This window comes from Ambystoma mexicanum, chromosome 11, assembly GCF_040938575.1.
Source record: "Ambystoma mexicanum isolate Mex_15411 chromosome 11, UKY_AmexF1_1, whole genome shotgun sequence".
Taxonomy (NCBI): Eukaryota; Metazoa; Chordata; class Amphibia; order Caudata; family Ambystomatidae; genus Ambystoma; species Ambystoma mexicanum.
In genome coordinates, this window is record NC_090934.1 from 190,856,931 (window position 1) to 190,872,811 (window position 15,881).

The window sequence follows — 15,881 nt, forward strand, 5'->3', positions numbered from 1 at the left end:
CTGTCATGCAGGACTTACCTTTCAGCGGTTTCCACTTGTCTTTCTACAGACCAGTGCTCTTATTAGCTGAGTAACCCAGTGGTTAAGAGGCATTTTGCAGGGTTGACACGCCTCTACCCTCCGGTTCGTAGTCCGCACCCGCCGTGGGACTTGTAGTCCTGACAGCGCTGTGCCATAAACCCTTTGAACCAATGGCTACGGTGGACCTCAAGTACTTGTCTTGGAAAGTGTCCTATTTCGTCGCCATTACGTCAGCAAGGAGAGTGAGTGAGCTCCAGGCATTGTCGGTGGAGCATCCTTTCTTGTTCTTTCACAAGGACAAGGTAGTCCTTCGGACAAACTCGGCCTTTCTACCGAAGGTCGTGACCGAATTCCATCTGAATCAGTCGATCTCCCTACCGGTCTTTTTTCCGAACCCTGCCTCTGAGGCTGAGAGGGTTCTACACTGTCTTGATGTCCGAAGAGCTCTTAAGTTCTACCTGGACAGGACTTCCGAGCTTAGGAGTTCTTCTCAACTTTTTGTGACCTTCGGTAACCATCAGGGCAGGCAGGCGTCTAAGGCAACTATTTCTAGGTGCATCGCCACCTGCATCACGGAGTCTTTCACCGTCCAAGGGCTGAAACCTCCTAAGGGTATTCATGCACACCTGGTGCGGGGTAAGGCAGCTGCGGCTGCTTTTCAGAAATATGTCCCCTGGAAGTCCATTGCTAGGGCAGCTACTTGGGCCTCCCCATCTGCTTTCTGTAAGCATTATTGTCTCGACATGAGCTCAAGAGCTGACGCTCACTTTGGTCAGGCTGTACTGAAGAACCTTTTTCAGTAAGGGGTATTTCCATCCACCCATAGTTCCTGTAAGGAGTGCTTGGGAATCTCCCATAAGTATGGAGGAAAGGGGACGGGATGTACGAGTATTACCAGGTTACTCACCATAGTGACCACCTTACTCCTAGTCCATAGTCCCCTTTCCTCCATACGCCCTCCCGCCGTCCCCTCTAATAAGGTTCCTCTGTTATTGCTAATGGGTCTTTGACCCAGCGATAGAAAAGGACTGATGGGTGATGTGTGGGGCGGAGCCAAGTTGGGCGGGGTTATGGCTGCGTGCCGGGCCCCGCGCAAAAAAGAGAGGAAGGACACATTTTTGGAAATGTGGATGCTTTTTACAAAGTGCTCCGGTCCCGTCCCACAGGACGGAGAGATGTCCCATAAGTATGGAGTAAAGGGGACTATGGACTAGGAGTAAGGTGGTCACTACGGTGAGTAACCTGGTAATTCTCTCTCATCACATGGTATTGAATAGTTGGTTACCCTGAATTGAATAGTAGGTCATGATTAGCCCATTTGAAATAGATGTTCTTTGTAACCCCATGGCCAATTTACCCTGACCAGAGCGTTGGTGACTTTTTGCTTGAAAAGTCAGTAGCTTTGGTTCCTTCTGAGGTGGCGGGATCTGGTACTTTTCTCAATCGGCATCCACAGATAAGTATGAGTCTTGAATTACAAAATGTTGACAAATTCGTTGTTGGCTATCTTTTTGGTAGGCAGCCAGTTTGTCTAGTAGTTCTTTGGTTTACAATGAATGTTGTGAACAAGCAAGTAGAGGATCTAGCAACCAGTTCTACATTCTGCGCTTCACAGTTTGACAAATATTTGCTCTTGGAGAGATACCTAGAATCGGGCGTTCATCAGGGTTATCCAAAGTCCATTAAGGAATCTGTATTTCTTTGTCAAGAGTTGAAAGTTAAGATCAGTCTGTGCATTATTTTATATAGGTGAGGCAACAGCCAGAAGGCATATCGTCAAAGCTTAGTTATTCAATATACTGATAATAATTGCGAGTTGCCCAAGTTTGAAGGCGATAGTGAGGATAGCCTTCCCTTAAGCTATCAGTACTGAGTATCGTGGAAAGCAGTAGTTAGATCACCTGTCCATTTGACAAGCTGTGTTCCTTCTGGATAATAACTATGGTTAAAGCTGCAGATTGTTAGGTCATACATCTTTCTGACCATGAGAAAAGGCTCTAGGGTGTTTCTCTGATGCAGAATTCCGAGGTGGAAGACTGGAGATGTCAGATCAAGACATTTTATTCTGGAACAATGTTTAGAAATTGGTGACAAGGCAGGCGCTCTGTTGCCAGTCAAGTTTTCCTGCATTAGCTTCTCCTCCAAACGCACGACTCCATCAATCTTCAGGGAGGCTGTGTTTCTTTGCTTTTTCAGGCGTGTCTTCATTTCCTTTTCAGGTGTGGCAAGTTAATTGATTCTAAGGATTCTGGTCCTTGTATTTTTCGCACTTAATTTTTCTTGCAGGTGGCTGGAAACAACTCCCTCTATAGCACAAATGATGGCCCTGCTGCTGCTGCCTTTTGAGCCTGAAGCCTCCCTGAAGATTGATGGAGTCATGAAAATGTGCGTTTGGAGGAAATGCAGGAAAACTTGACTGGCAACCGAGCGTGCGCCTTATCTATTTCTTAAACATTTTATTCTGGTCCTTATAGTTTTGGACCTAGTCAGGATTAATAGGAAAAGAGTGAGTGTGCTATTTCACCGGGTCTGGTTCTAGAGTTTGCTTCTGCTCCTCTCATGATCTGAGTATGGCATTTTATCAATTATCATAACACAGGTAGTCAGCTAATAGGATGATGCATCAATCAACTTCTTACATTATTTAGGTTTCCATCCCGTATATGTCCTCATAGAAGGTGTTGCCCCCATCTTTTGTGATTTTCCTAGGTATCTGCATTACCTTTCAAAGTCTGTGCAATAGTGTTTAATGAGACACACATTGTGAGTGCAATAGGCAGCAGCTGCGTCATCTTGCAGCCTTAGCTTAGTTTAGAAACTTCAGAATCGTTAGTCCTTGAGCCTCTGAAAGTGCATATCTCTGAATCCACCCCTTAAGGGATCTTTCCCCTTGCCAGGTTCTTCCTCTGTTCACAGAGCTGCCTATAATAACATTGACTGGAGAGGCCGGACAATTAGCAAATCTATGGGCCATGGTCTATTAACCTCACTTTTTTGGGTTATTCCTTCATTGATTGATGTTTGGTTTAGTCGGATCAGGAGGGGACACTTCTGTATTTTCAAGAATATTTAGTTGGTGAGATTTGTAAAAATAAAATGTTGGCGTTTGTGAATCTATTTCTCCTCCACCACCTCACTCTCTACCTGTGGCGTCCCCCAGAGCTCTATCCTACAGCCATGGATCTTCAATATCTATCATGCCCCTCTTGCTCACCTGATTTCCTCCTTCTCTCCTCATTTCCAGTGTTATGCCAATAACACACATCTTTCCTCTAAACTTCCTTCTACTACCTCCTCTACCTCCTGCCTGGCCTCCGAATATCTGTCTGCCATTCAGGCATGGTGTGCAGCTAACAATCTTTGTTTTAATGCCAGTAAAACAGAGATCCTTCTCATTGGGACACCTGCACCCTCGTTCCCTCCTACCCTTTGGCCACTCTCTTTGGGCCCTCTACCCTCACCATCCTGTGAGGCCAAAAACCTCTGGGTCATCTTCGATTCCACTCTCTCGTTCACCCCTCACATCATAGACCTTACTAAGGAGTCCCACTTCCAGCTCCACCTCCTCTGGGGCATTCTTCCTTTACTCACCTTCCCCCGGAAGTCCAATGTCTCCCGAGCCCCGGTCCTCTCCAGGCTGAACTACTGCAACAGTCTCTTTCTCAATCTCACTCTTTACTCCCTACGGTAATCCAGAATAGGGCTGCAAGACCTATCCTTGGCCTCATGCCCAGGGACCATAAATCTCCAGCCCTAAAATTTCTCCACTGGCTTCCGGTGGCTGTAAGGAACAAATTCAAGACCCTTTGCATCATCCACAAGGCCTTCTGGGCCCTGGGACCACGTTACCTCCAACTTTCCTCCCCCCAAATACTCCCCTGCTAGAGCCCTACGCTCATCTAAGTCCAACTCCTTGACTTTCAAACTCTTCTCCAAGCAGAGATTGAGGGGCAGGTCTCTCTCCTCGACCAATGACTCCCTTTGGAACAGCCACCCTGTCCCTCTCAGACGTGAGCCGGACCTCCTTCACCTCCAGAAACTCCTCAAAACTCTGCTGTTCTCTACCTCATTGCCTTCCCTGTTAATCACCCCACTGCCACTATAACTGGTGGCCTGGTCCTCATGAATCTCACAGGATTCCAGGCCCTCCTTCCCAGACGATACCAGCACTGCCCCCCACACTGCACTGCCCTTGCTGAGCCTGGCTTGGCGTCTCTGCATTCTGCCCTTGGGAGTCTCCTGCACTAGCACTTAGCCTGAGGTTCTCCTCATTTGCTCCCCTTAGCACTTCCCTTCCGGGCCCTCCACCAGCACTTGTCCACTCCTCTGCTCCCTCTGCACTTTTCCTCACTGCACTTGCACGTCCGAATGCCACAAGGCCTAGTAGGATCATGACTGTATTTGATTGTATTGCCATTGTTACTATTTTCCCTGTTCCCGTCCCATTTTGCCTTGTGGCACTTTAAAACACAATTCTGTTCTATAAGGCGCCTAGCAAATACCCAATGAAAAATAAAAACAAAATAAAATTTTAATTATTTTGATGTTTTGTAGTGTGCCAAATTGCAGTACAACTGTTTTGAGGCATGCACATATATCTGTATTAATATGCCTGTCTTAGATCAGAGTGTCTGAGTGGTTGTATTCTTTTTATGACATGCTACCAGTCAATAGTGGCACCATCAACTCTGATATTATGATGAGGTTTCTTCTGTGTTTAAACAGTATCAGTCCTCAAGATGGTTGGCAGGCTCTTGAACAGTAGTTTAGGAGTCATATCGGGCAGTATCTTCTCTCATTTCCGTTGGCAGGCTTAGATATGGGTCTCTAGAGCAACTTCAAGGTGTCTCTTTTCATTGCTATGGATGTTGGTAGCATTACTAGACATGGGATTGGTAGCATTATCTCTCTGTGTTTCATTATTTAGGTTTCTGTGTCATGCTCTGATCAATCGTTTGGTTATATCTTCAATCTGTCAGGCCTGTGACGAGGAAGAATAATTTAGGGGTAATGCCCTAATTACGCATGATAATCTGCATTACACTAAGTCTCCCCTTCCTCTCACAGTACTCACACTCCTCTCCCATCACCCATCCCGTTGGGGTGGTCTGAATTTTTACAGTCTAGGATAATTTTGAAAAGGAAGAACTTTATGGAACCTAAGCAGCTATAGGCTTCGGAATAGGGTGAGTCTAAGAGATCATTATGGTCTATCTGGAAAGACTGTTTTTTGTGGCATAAGGAAGCTGTCACTGGGTCTGATAGACTTCACTGCATAAGTACTGTGTTGAGGATGGAAAGACTCTTGAGTTATGGACATTACCATTAGTTATCAGATCATAACTGATGGAACAGTTTAGTATCCAAGGATACACAGAGCAGAAAGTGTCTTTACTTGCATACAACCGAAAGTGCCCTTTCAAGGTATGTGTGGAAGTGTGTCCCCTTCACCTTGGATAAAGCTCACTATGCACTGGCATCACAAACACCACTGGGTTTCAATGGACACTGGTAGGAATTTGTTTGACGTGAAGATCAATAGATAATACATTGAAGGCACTTTGCATCGATCATTGCCCCATCACCACACATTACTGTAGCTATATGAGCAAAAGTAACACTCACCGAAACAGGTAGTAGTCCCAGCTGAGAAGGGGAAAAAGAGAGAGAAGCTATGTTAATAATATTACATATACCATTAAATTAATAAACGTTAGGTATGTCTGATATAGAAAGTGATTATCTGTAAGCTTCTCCTGACCACACTAGGCAGTTAAAAGTAACTACCACGACTCAATTAGAGTTCTCAGGATGTGAGAATTGCCAAGAGTTCATATTTATGTGCTTTTTCAGTGACTTGACCTTTGGCGGCCATGATATCAAAGGAAGTGACATCACCGGAAATACAGAAATGCCCCAAATGACCTTACAATTAACAAATTAAAATGAAAGCTTTAAGAAATAGACACTTGATGGACAATATACCGTAGTATACCTACTTATCCACAGTACGTGTGAACCGATATATATCATCAACCAGTGCTCCTCTATTCTGAATACATTTGTTTTGCATTTTCACGACATAAAAATAAGTAATCTCTATATGAATTCACCGCATTGCTTATCTCAAAGAATCATGCATTAAAACCATCATGTCAATAGACTACTTATCTTAGAACATTGTACATTAAAACCAACAGTATTAAAATGTAGTATACAAATGAGAAAATTGATAAAAAAGATCATTTGGGGCTCATTACTAGTTTGGCGGTGTGGGAAAAAAGTGGAGGTAATTCTGTGTACCTCCACTACCTCCACGTTCTTCCCGCACTTCCTAACTTTTGGTGGTATTACCTCTGGCGGAATTACTGGATGGTAATATTGGCGATTTTCATTGGTAAAGTGGAGGAGTTACCTCCAGCTTGAAGTCCCAGTTTACCTCCATGAATCGCCAGTATTACCATGCGGTAATACCGCCGGAGGTAATACTGCCAATATTCCCCTATTGGTATTACCATTTGGTGGCATCTCAGTGGTATTACTGCAGAGATACCGCCAATATCTCTTTTAAAAAATCATCCAATTCATAATAGTATTGTAGCTCACTCATATTTGCTTTTGTCCGTATGCTGGGCACCTCCTTCAGAAACTGAATTAAAAGCAACGACACATCTGTCAAATATGCCCATGGTAAGCGGGTAAAGGCCAGGTCTGCAGCATTTCAGTTGTTTATGTATTAGTCCCGGGAATAGGATATTGCATATTCTTTACAAAACAGTAACATGCGCAATGCACTTTCTGGGCTAATTGGGCTCCAAGGACAGTGCATTAATAAATAGTTTGTCACTAGATCAGGCTATCTGCTATTCCACATATTGGTATTTAAGCAGTTAAATCAAGGCCTTGTAATCAGGCGCCTGCCTTTTACAGGCTTTAGCCTAAATAGGGATGAGTTTTAGAAGCATTTGAGATAGCCAAACTGGCCAGATTAACGGGTTTACTTGATTCCAATTCCTCTCGCTGGTGTTTAATATCGACCAAGAGCGGTTCAACTATACTGAGTTGCATCGCCGTTGTGACGGCACTTGATAATACTGTTGAAAGTGAAATATGCAATCTATCTAATTGAATTAGAATGTACTTTAACCATGGAATTACATGTGACCTGTGGAAATTAGTACATTTCTAAGCAGAGCATTTGTTAATCTGTTTTATTATTCCTAATGGCTCTTCTGATGAGTACTTTTGGGGCTAGCTTTACTGTCTTCTATGTATGGGTGCCAATGTCATTGTATGTTGCAAAGGTTGGAGCCAATCAGTTAGACCAATAATCAGTTAACAGAATGTATTTTGTATTTTTTTCATCTTATCTGTTTGTTGTATTCCCTATATTCTCATACAATACAGAGCCCCAGATTTAACCATGGCCTCATAAACACACAGGGTGTAATGTATAGTTTGCCTTTTGGTTTGGGGGCATATGGTGATGCTAGCGCCACCTTGGTGGAAAAGTAGCATGGGTGTTCAGTAGCAGGATACCTGGTTGACGTGGGTACTGGAAACGGCCAGTAATTAATTTGCTGCATCAGAAAATGTTATTTTTTGTCTCCTTGTGCCGTTTAAACCAATGCATGTTTTTTTACAATGATTTTTTCAATCAGGAGTCTCGTTCAAAAGCACAAACTTTCATTCTGTACCTACATAGTGATACCTGCTTTTCCTCCTCGTTCCTTTTCTGTATGTAGTCAACTCCCTCCCACATTCAATGGTGTCGGATTGGGCCATTTCCTGCATAATTTGTCTACTCGAAGCAATTTGTGTGGGACATTTTAGGAGCTTTTGGGTTGGGGTTTGTGGGCGATTTTGAGTTACTCACTGCAGCAGCATATTTGGAAAAATATGGTTTGCTCGTACATATCCAAAGTTGGAAGTGTAAAACAATTAGTACGTTCAAACTGCATATCTTTTCTTCAAAGACCTACGAAAAGAGTACTTGCCGCATTTTCTTTTTAAATATAGACTCAGCTTGGTGGCTCGGACAAGCAAGTACTGCCCATTTCCCAGGTCACACACAGCATCGTGGCTCTGCAGCAACACCGCCATGACTCATGACCTCGCATTACTTTTGTTATCAGCAGCAGAGCCATTCTTATGCACGTTAGGACATTTCCACCCGAGAGATCAAGAACCAGCAGCAGTGATCTTGCAAATCGGCGTCCACTTCAAAATTAGGTACAGTGAGTAACAGAATAAAGCCCCTTTTAAAGATAAGTTGGATATATGTCAATATTGCGAAATAAAATCCACAAGCCGAATATGGCGAATTATTTTTCCCTCCACACATTTTAACGCAATTATATGCAGCGGAGAACACCTGCAGTCCTCTCATACTCCCTTCACATCATTTATTTCCTTAACCCACCACACCCTCACTTATAATTGCACTAAAATGCGCAGTATACATTTCGGCATTTTCGGCTTTGACATTTTATGCAGCGCAGTAATCGGGTGATACCGATATGTTTACACCCATGATGTCTGCTAGCTTGAAATACAAATAAAATGTTTTGCTTTATGTCCATTGTCAAACATGATTCACATCATACATAACAACAAGTTTGTAGTTTGTGACAAAGAAGTATTTTGTGACAAAGAATCTCCATAACTAACTTAGTTTATTCCACAACTTCTTTCAGTGTGTGTCTGAAAGTGGTGAAAGTACAGTGACGTTAAACAGATGATGTTTCAGACTTTTATTTTTTTGCGGTCCACAACTTATAGTTTTCTTTTCAAGAGGTGAAAAATAATTCTACAATGATGGGGCAGATGGGGAGCAGGTGCAAGTGTATCTAGGTCACCTGGCCTAAGCCCCACCCACATTCTTAGCCCTGGCTCTTCCTTCCTGCTCTTAACTCTTAGATAAAGGGCGTCTCTCACCCGGGCGTCGGAAGTGAAGGGCAGACAAAGAAAAGGGAAATTCCTGTTTGGACCTGTTTGGACCAGGAGGACCCAGGGCCCGGACCCCTGCTCAGACAGCAGGTACACATGCACCAACATGTGTTTACTCCCTCTGTCCCCACAAGCCATCCCCCCACCCTCTGGTCCCCCTGTTATGTTTGGTGTGCCCTCCCCCCTTCGAGCACACAGATGTTGCCTGTTTTGCTTGATTCTTCTACCCTGCTCCCCCACCTCCGTCCAGCCTACTTCTGCAGGCGTCTGGTTTCACCATCACCGTCTTGTGGCCAATGCTCGATTTGACTTTTATGGACTTCATTGATTCACGGTGCGTCACCCTTTCTCAACTCTCATGCTGAAGTTCCTTTGCATCTTGTACTCATGGTGACCCTAAATCATGCAGGTACCATTTTCATCTTGTATCCTGGCTTGCAACACTATGGGCCTCATTACGAGTTTGAAGGTAGCCATGCCATTCTTACCGGCATGGCTACCCCCAAACTCAGTTCCGGGTCCCGCATAATGGGAGTAACCGGGCCATTCCGACCTTTGCGGGCCCAGTAATTCCCATTCGCGGGACCCGGACACGATATGTCCCCATTCCCATTTGAGTCCCCATAGGGCTCAATGGGAATGGGGAGGATGGTAACAACGGACCTGTTCGTAACAGGACCGTTGCTATCATCCTGTTCTGCTAATGGGTGCCGCTCTGCACGTCTGGTCTGACCAGGCTGAAGAGCGGCCCCGCAAGCAGTACTTAATGTGGCGATAGAGTGATAACAGCGCCGACAGCACTACCAGCGCTGTTATCACTCTACCGTCAGGGTCTTAATGAGGCCCTATGTGTTCCTACTGACTTCTGCCATTGTATTCACTCTCCCCTCTTGCTTCTCCACTCTTTTTGACTGCTTACTCTCTGTTCTCTCCCTTTCTCCCTTTTCCTATCTCCCCCCTCCTCCTCTTATTTTCTTCTATGCACTTACTCTATCAGAATTGTCCCTGGACCTAGTATGATAGCAACCTTGTCTGTTTCCTCCCCCTTAGTTGTTCCCCCGCGCCCCTCTCCAGCACTATCTGAAATGTCGTCAGGCCTAGTACGATAGTCGCTTGTTTTGTTCCTCCCCTCCCTTTCTCCACCCCTCTCCCTCACCTTTTGTTTTTTCTCCGGCTCTACCAGAAATGTCGTCAGGCCTAGTAAGGTAGTCACCTGTCTGTTTCCATTTCCTTCCCACTCCCCCCCCCCCCTTCCTGATCTATGTCTTAGATCTTGCACTATCTGAAATGTCGTCAGGCCGAGTACGATAGTTAATTTCACATCCTTACTAGTCATGCCCTGTAAAAATGTCATTGTATTTTCCCTTGTTCTCTCACTTGCCTTGAAGTCCTTTTAAACACATTGTGTATAGGTGCTATATAAATAAACTATCATATCATATGCTTATGTGATGAATCGAGGGAATTATTCCCTTCTCCCCACGGAGGAGCCCCTTCCTGTGAGGCTAGGGAGGTGAGCCCACTTCGCAATACCCTCGCCAGGGGTAGAGGCCAGTGGGACCACACTGGGAGAGACTCTCCCTTAGGGGACAAGGACTCCCCTTCCTGTGAGGAACTCCCTAGCGTGGCACACACTTTGGCCTACATGAGATGCTCTCAAATACCAAAATCCTCTTTAGATACAAACTGGGATGAAGAAACTCTACAGAGATGCCAGTATTTTGCTGAAAAGGACTATGACCATTTAAATAAAAATAACCAATCCACTGAGATGAGCACGTCTTAAAACGTACCCTTGAGGAATCAGGAAGCAGAGAGAGGTGAGAGAGAGGAAAGCAGCCATCGGCACGGAGAGGCCCAGAGCAACGTGACACCTGCAGGAACCAGAGAGCCTGCGAGTTTAAAACTCGCTCCAGTATACAGGGTGGAACACCAACACTGAGGCATGTCAGCGATGAGAGAATCCAGCAGGGCAGCAGCCCAAAAATAGATGGTGGTGGAACCACTGGGAAACATCTGTGCTCCACCACATACATAGGTGGTCGAACCAACTCTGTCAAAACCATTGTTAAGGGGAATGAAGGCCCGAAGGAGCCCAGTTCCACGTTCATAGACCGGAGCACCAAAGAGCGATGAGAAACCAAGAGATGAAGGGAGACCGGGAGAGAAAACAACACTGATGAAGGAAAGGCACTGGCGGTCGACAGCAGGCAAGAAGGATCCTGAGGAACCTGACTCCAGAAGATGTTCGCCTTTAAAGAAAAAGGTTACCGTACAAGAGACGGATTGATGGATGGGAATATTTAGGAGTGCCTTCCCTAGTTTAAGGGAAGTCTGGTTGTCTCCTTGCAAAAGGAAGAAGATGATGGATTCAAGGATTTCCTTTTTTAAGGTTTAGGTTGTGTTTAGTAACCAGGCAGCACCTCTGGTAGGTTCTGTGCAAGGAAGATTAATATTCCTTGTCTTGTTCGTGGGTGGGGACCGGAGCAAGCAACACCTTTGTAAGCAGCCCCTGAATACTCCTGTGGAGGGATTGCCTCATTTCCTAAGCTTTGAGCCAATTGATTAGGTTTATGCCTAAATAAAAAGGGAATAAGAGGAGATCTATGGAGTAGGCGAAACGCAACAATGTCCATTAGCCATTGGTCTTAGTGTTTTGCTAAACATATTGAAATACATTTGTCCTCCGACTGGGATACTGGCATGTAGCCCTGGAAGGGCCACGTCTATGTTTATGTCATGATCTTATCTCCCTGAGCTCCTCACCAACCAAGGCTAACCCACTGAATTCTGTTGTCTGCTTTTTCTTCTAATGGCACCTTTCTCCGATTGCTTTTCTCTGAATCGGCTGTTTGCTCTGCAGTTCCTTGTTTAATTTCCCATGTCCACATTCTTCCTTCATTAATAAAGGGATCCACCCCATGCTTCTCTCACTGCACACACCCTCAGCCCCACCCCACTCGCCTAAATGTTTCAATCGACCTTCATTAGGAGTTTTCACACCCACACTCAGGCTGCACTAGCCTCTTGCACGCCATACTCTGGTCTCTGCTTATCAGGCGCCATAGCATCTGTTCCATGCAACTAAGAAGACAGACCAGCTCTTCAAAACAGGCAACAGACTTTGCACACCACAGCATGGAGTGCTGGCGCTTTTGATGTGTCTGCCATTCCTGCATCCAGATGTCTTTATCAACGATTTACTGAGTTTGGATTCGTCCAATACAATTAAAGTCAAATAGGCAGCTGACGTCCCACAACCTCTGAGTCTACCTCAGGTAAATATGCAAGTATACTGGAGATGGGGGTGAGGGGGTGATAACCTGTCAGGAAACTGGAAGGGGAAGGCATAGACTTAGGTTTCTTCTTGAAAGAGAAAATGTGCTTACTGTCAACCTGTGAGACTATGTCCTCGAGCTGAGAAACAAAGAGGTCCGTACGTAAAAATTGAATCTTCATGACAGCTCACTTCTAGATCTGAGCAGTAACACCTTTCTGTGACCAATGTTGGCACCTGGCTGCGCCCTAGCTGTTGAGGCCCGGGCACTGGGGCATATCACAGCTACATTTTAAAAGGGTAAATGAATAACTCTGGAATTATGTCAGTCCTTTCTCTTGGATCATTTAGCATGCACATGTGTATACATGCCCAATGTGTAATTAATAGAGTAGATAAACAGTAGATTAACTTCCAATATGCACTTGGATCATTGGGAATACATGGGGCCTATACGGCAAACAGAGCCACATTCATTTTCAGTGGGTATTGGTATTAATCCCTGTTTTTTAAAAAAAACTTTATTAAACATTTAAAAATATCTCTGGTAAGGATGATACATCCCTTGTATGAATGCATGCATGACATTTATAAAGCACAAACGTAGCTGGGAATGTTGAATGGTGTCTTGAACATGATGCATGCTTGAAAGGGTAGCTGGTGCAGCTACTTGAGAATAGGGGTCATGTGGTTGAATGTTCAGAGTTCTTTAATAAAGCATGCTGTATCATGCTGGATGGCATAAAACAGGGCTAACTTTGGCACTTCTGCATGTCCGTCGTTGCCACCGTCCAAAGGGGAATGACCAGGTTTGGACAACTGTTCTGAGACTTGAGGTAGAAGGACAGCCTTGCCTATGTAGAGGAGCACAAGCTGGCACCAGCTGGCACCGCTCTGCCTGGATCTTCATCATGATGAGCCCACCAAGCGTTATGGCTTGTTGGGGTAGACATATTCGGTCCCAACACAGAAAAGAGGTTCAACGATGTAAATTATACTAGGCCATGGTGTGGCTGGGTTAAATGTGATGCTGCAACTAAATATGTGGTCAATGTAGCTAGAAGAATTGAAATGAGTGTTACTTTATATTTTAGTTGGATACATTTTTAGAGTCATAGTAGACACCAACATTAGTAACATTGGTATTGATACAATTCTAAATTCGTCTCCCTCTCACTGTCTCTTGTGATCAGGATGCAGCCCCACTCCACCAGATTTATGCCATCATCCAGGCCTGGATGGCGCCAAATGGCTTATGCCTCAAAGGAGACAAGACCGAAATACTACTGGTCGGTCCCAAACAAGTCCTTAGCAAACTGGATAGTGAATGCACATCCTTCAAAATTGACAACACGACCATTACCACTGCGGCGGCAGCTAAAACCCTAGGGGTATACATAGACACCACACTCTCCATGTCTCGTCAAGTGAACGTTATCGCCTCCTCTGCTGCGTTATCCACAAAGATCATTAACACTGTCAACCCCTACCTTTCCCCCCAAAACTGCCTATCTATAGCCAGAGCTACTGTGGGAGCAAAGTTAGACTATTGCAACGTCCTATTCCTAGGCACATCAGCCAAAAACTTGACAAAACTACAAACCACACAAAACAATGCACTCAGAGCAGCCTTCAGCATCCCTAAGAGAGAGCACATCTCCCAGACCAGACAGGATGCCCACTGGCTCCTCCCTGTGAAAGGGCACATTCTCTTTAAAACACTCTCCATCACACACTCCTGCATGTCTCAAACAGCACCTCCTTATCTATCAGAACCTATTAACTGATCCACCTTTAAACACCAAACCGGACCCAACACTGCAACCAACTCGCAGTCCCTACCTTCAAATGACAAAAAGCTGGAGGCTCCAGTTTTCCTGTCTTAGCTCCCAAAAACTGGAATGCACTACCTCCCGCCATCAGGAAAGAAGCATCCCTCACTTCATTCTGCAAGGCACTCAAAACACTACTTTTCCGCGAAACATTGCTGCCTAATGCTTACACTACTGGCACCGCTAATCCTGTATCACACTATTGTACTACACACCGTAGCTTGCTATGCAAGCTGCTGATATACTGCTGATATGTAAATATGTAAATTATGTTATTTTTAAGCTCAACATGTTTAATTGTTGTTCGTATAAGCAAGTATCCTGTAACAGTGCCGCGATGCCCCAGGGCTGTTGGCACTTTATAAAGCCAAATAAATAAAATAAATAAATAAAATTGTGCAATGTGCAATTTGTAGCGCTGAGAAGTTCGTAGTGGGGAGCTTTTTGCATGCGAGAGAGGAGTTAATTGAAGGGGAACTCAAATGTAGGAATTCAACAATGGATTAAATTGTAGACACTTTTAGGGCATTGGTAAATATGGGGTCTATTGTGGATACATGGAGAGATTGCAGAATGCAGGTTTCACCTATTTGGAGTTTTAATAGCAGAGCTGGATGCCCTAGGTCATGTAAGGTGGTAGAAAGGGGGTAGAAAGTGAACCACATATGCACAGTTGTGATAACATTGCAAATGGCTGAAGGCAAGAACTAAATGGAAAGTCATTTGTTATGGTTGGGTTCTTAGATGTAAAGTGTAAAGTGTAATTTCCATGGGAGCACAGGGCTTGTTTTTTTGGTGACCAGAAAGGCTTGCTAACGTGAAGGGTTGCATTGAGAGTTGATAGTTTATGGGTTTGCAAGGAAATAAGTAGAATGTATGCTGAAGGCTATGACTTGGAATGGTAGTAGCAAATAAGATTACGTGCAAGAATGCAGGAAAAATGGTATTGGATGCCTGGAGCATCTGGGAGAATGAGGATTTTTATTGCTGCTTCAAATTAATGCTTATTTATTTTCTCCCCCGCCAAGTCTTGCACAATCATTATTTAGGTTAAATGGGTTTCTGTCACATGGTCACATGGTCTGAATAATGAGTTAGTCATAAATGATAAATATATTATGGAGTGTGTCATGACTGATGAGGGAAGAAGATCACATGTTAAAAGGGTTGTACTTTGTGAATGTATCCAATGGGGTTTTAGGGCTAGGGTATTAAATTACGTTGTATTAGAGTTAGCCAACTCTAATGTTGATGTTGTAACAAAATATTTGTGATTATTTAAAATTGTCTCACTGAGTATATAAACTGTAACCTTATTGTCATTTGGGGTGAATATGGTTAGTTTTCCGTTCAACAGAACTGACTAGCCCCTCCCGGTCGCTAGCATGCAATAAACTTACTTTACTGTCAAAAATGCACTCAGTTCTTTGCGGAAGCCGTTCTTCCGCATTGCAATGCTTGAGTTAGTTTCTTTTATTCTATTGGCCCATTCTGAACTTGGGCATGCTTGGTGGGATTGTCTAGGAAACTGAATTTGGTCTTTGCTGCATTTAGCTTTGGGTAGTTGATTGACATCTAGACTTGGATGAGGACAGACAGTGCTTGAGTTATTAGTGCAATTAATATTCAGGTAAAGCTGTGTGTCATCTTCCTGTTTGTGAATCTTAACATCAATGTTGGCAAAGAGTTTCTATGCACAATTTAAAGCTGGCAGGGAACAGGATAGAACCTCCAGGAACTCCAGAGGTTACTGGGCAGCACTGGGATCTCCAGTGGCCCCTCTCTATGTTGGAGAGGTCAGA

At 44.3% G+C, this 15,881-nt stretch overlaps 1 protein-coding gene across 1 annotated transcript in view; it reads right to left on the reverse strand.

Annotated features, from left to right (window-relative positions):
* Positions 1 to 15,881, reverse strand: part of LOC138503211 (uromodulin-like) — a 298,722-nt gene that overhangs the window by 256,499 nt on the left and 26,342 nt on the right. The window contains exon 2 of the mRNA XM_069622796.1: positions 5,647 to 5,667. Coding sequence (XP_069478897.1) covers positions 5,647 to 5,667 — 21 coding nt within the window. The remainder of the gene's footprint in view (positions 1 to 5,646; positions 5,668 to 15,881) is intronic.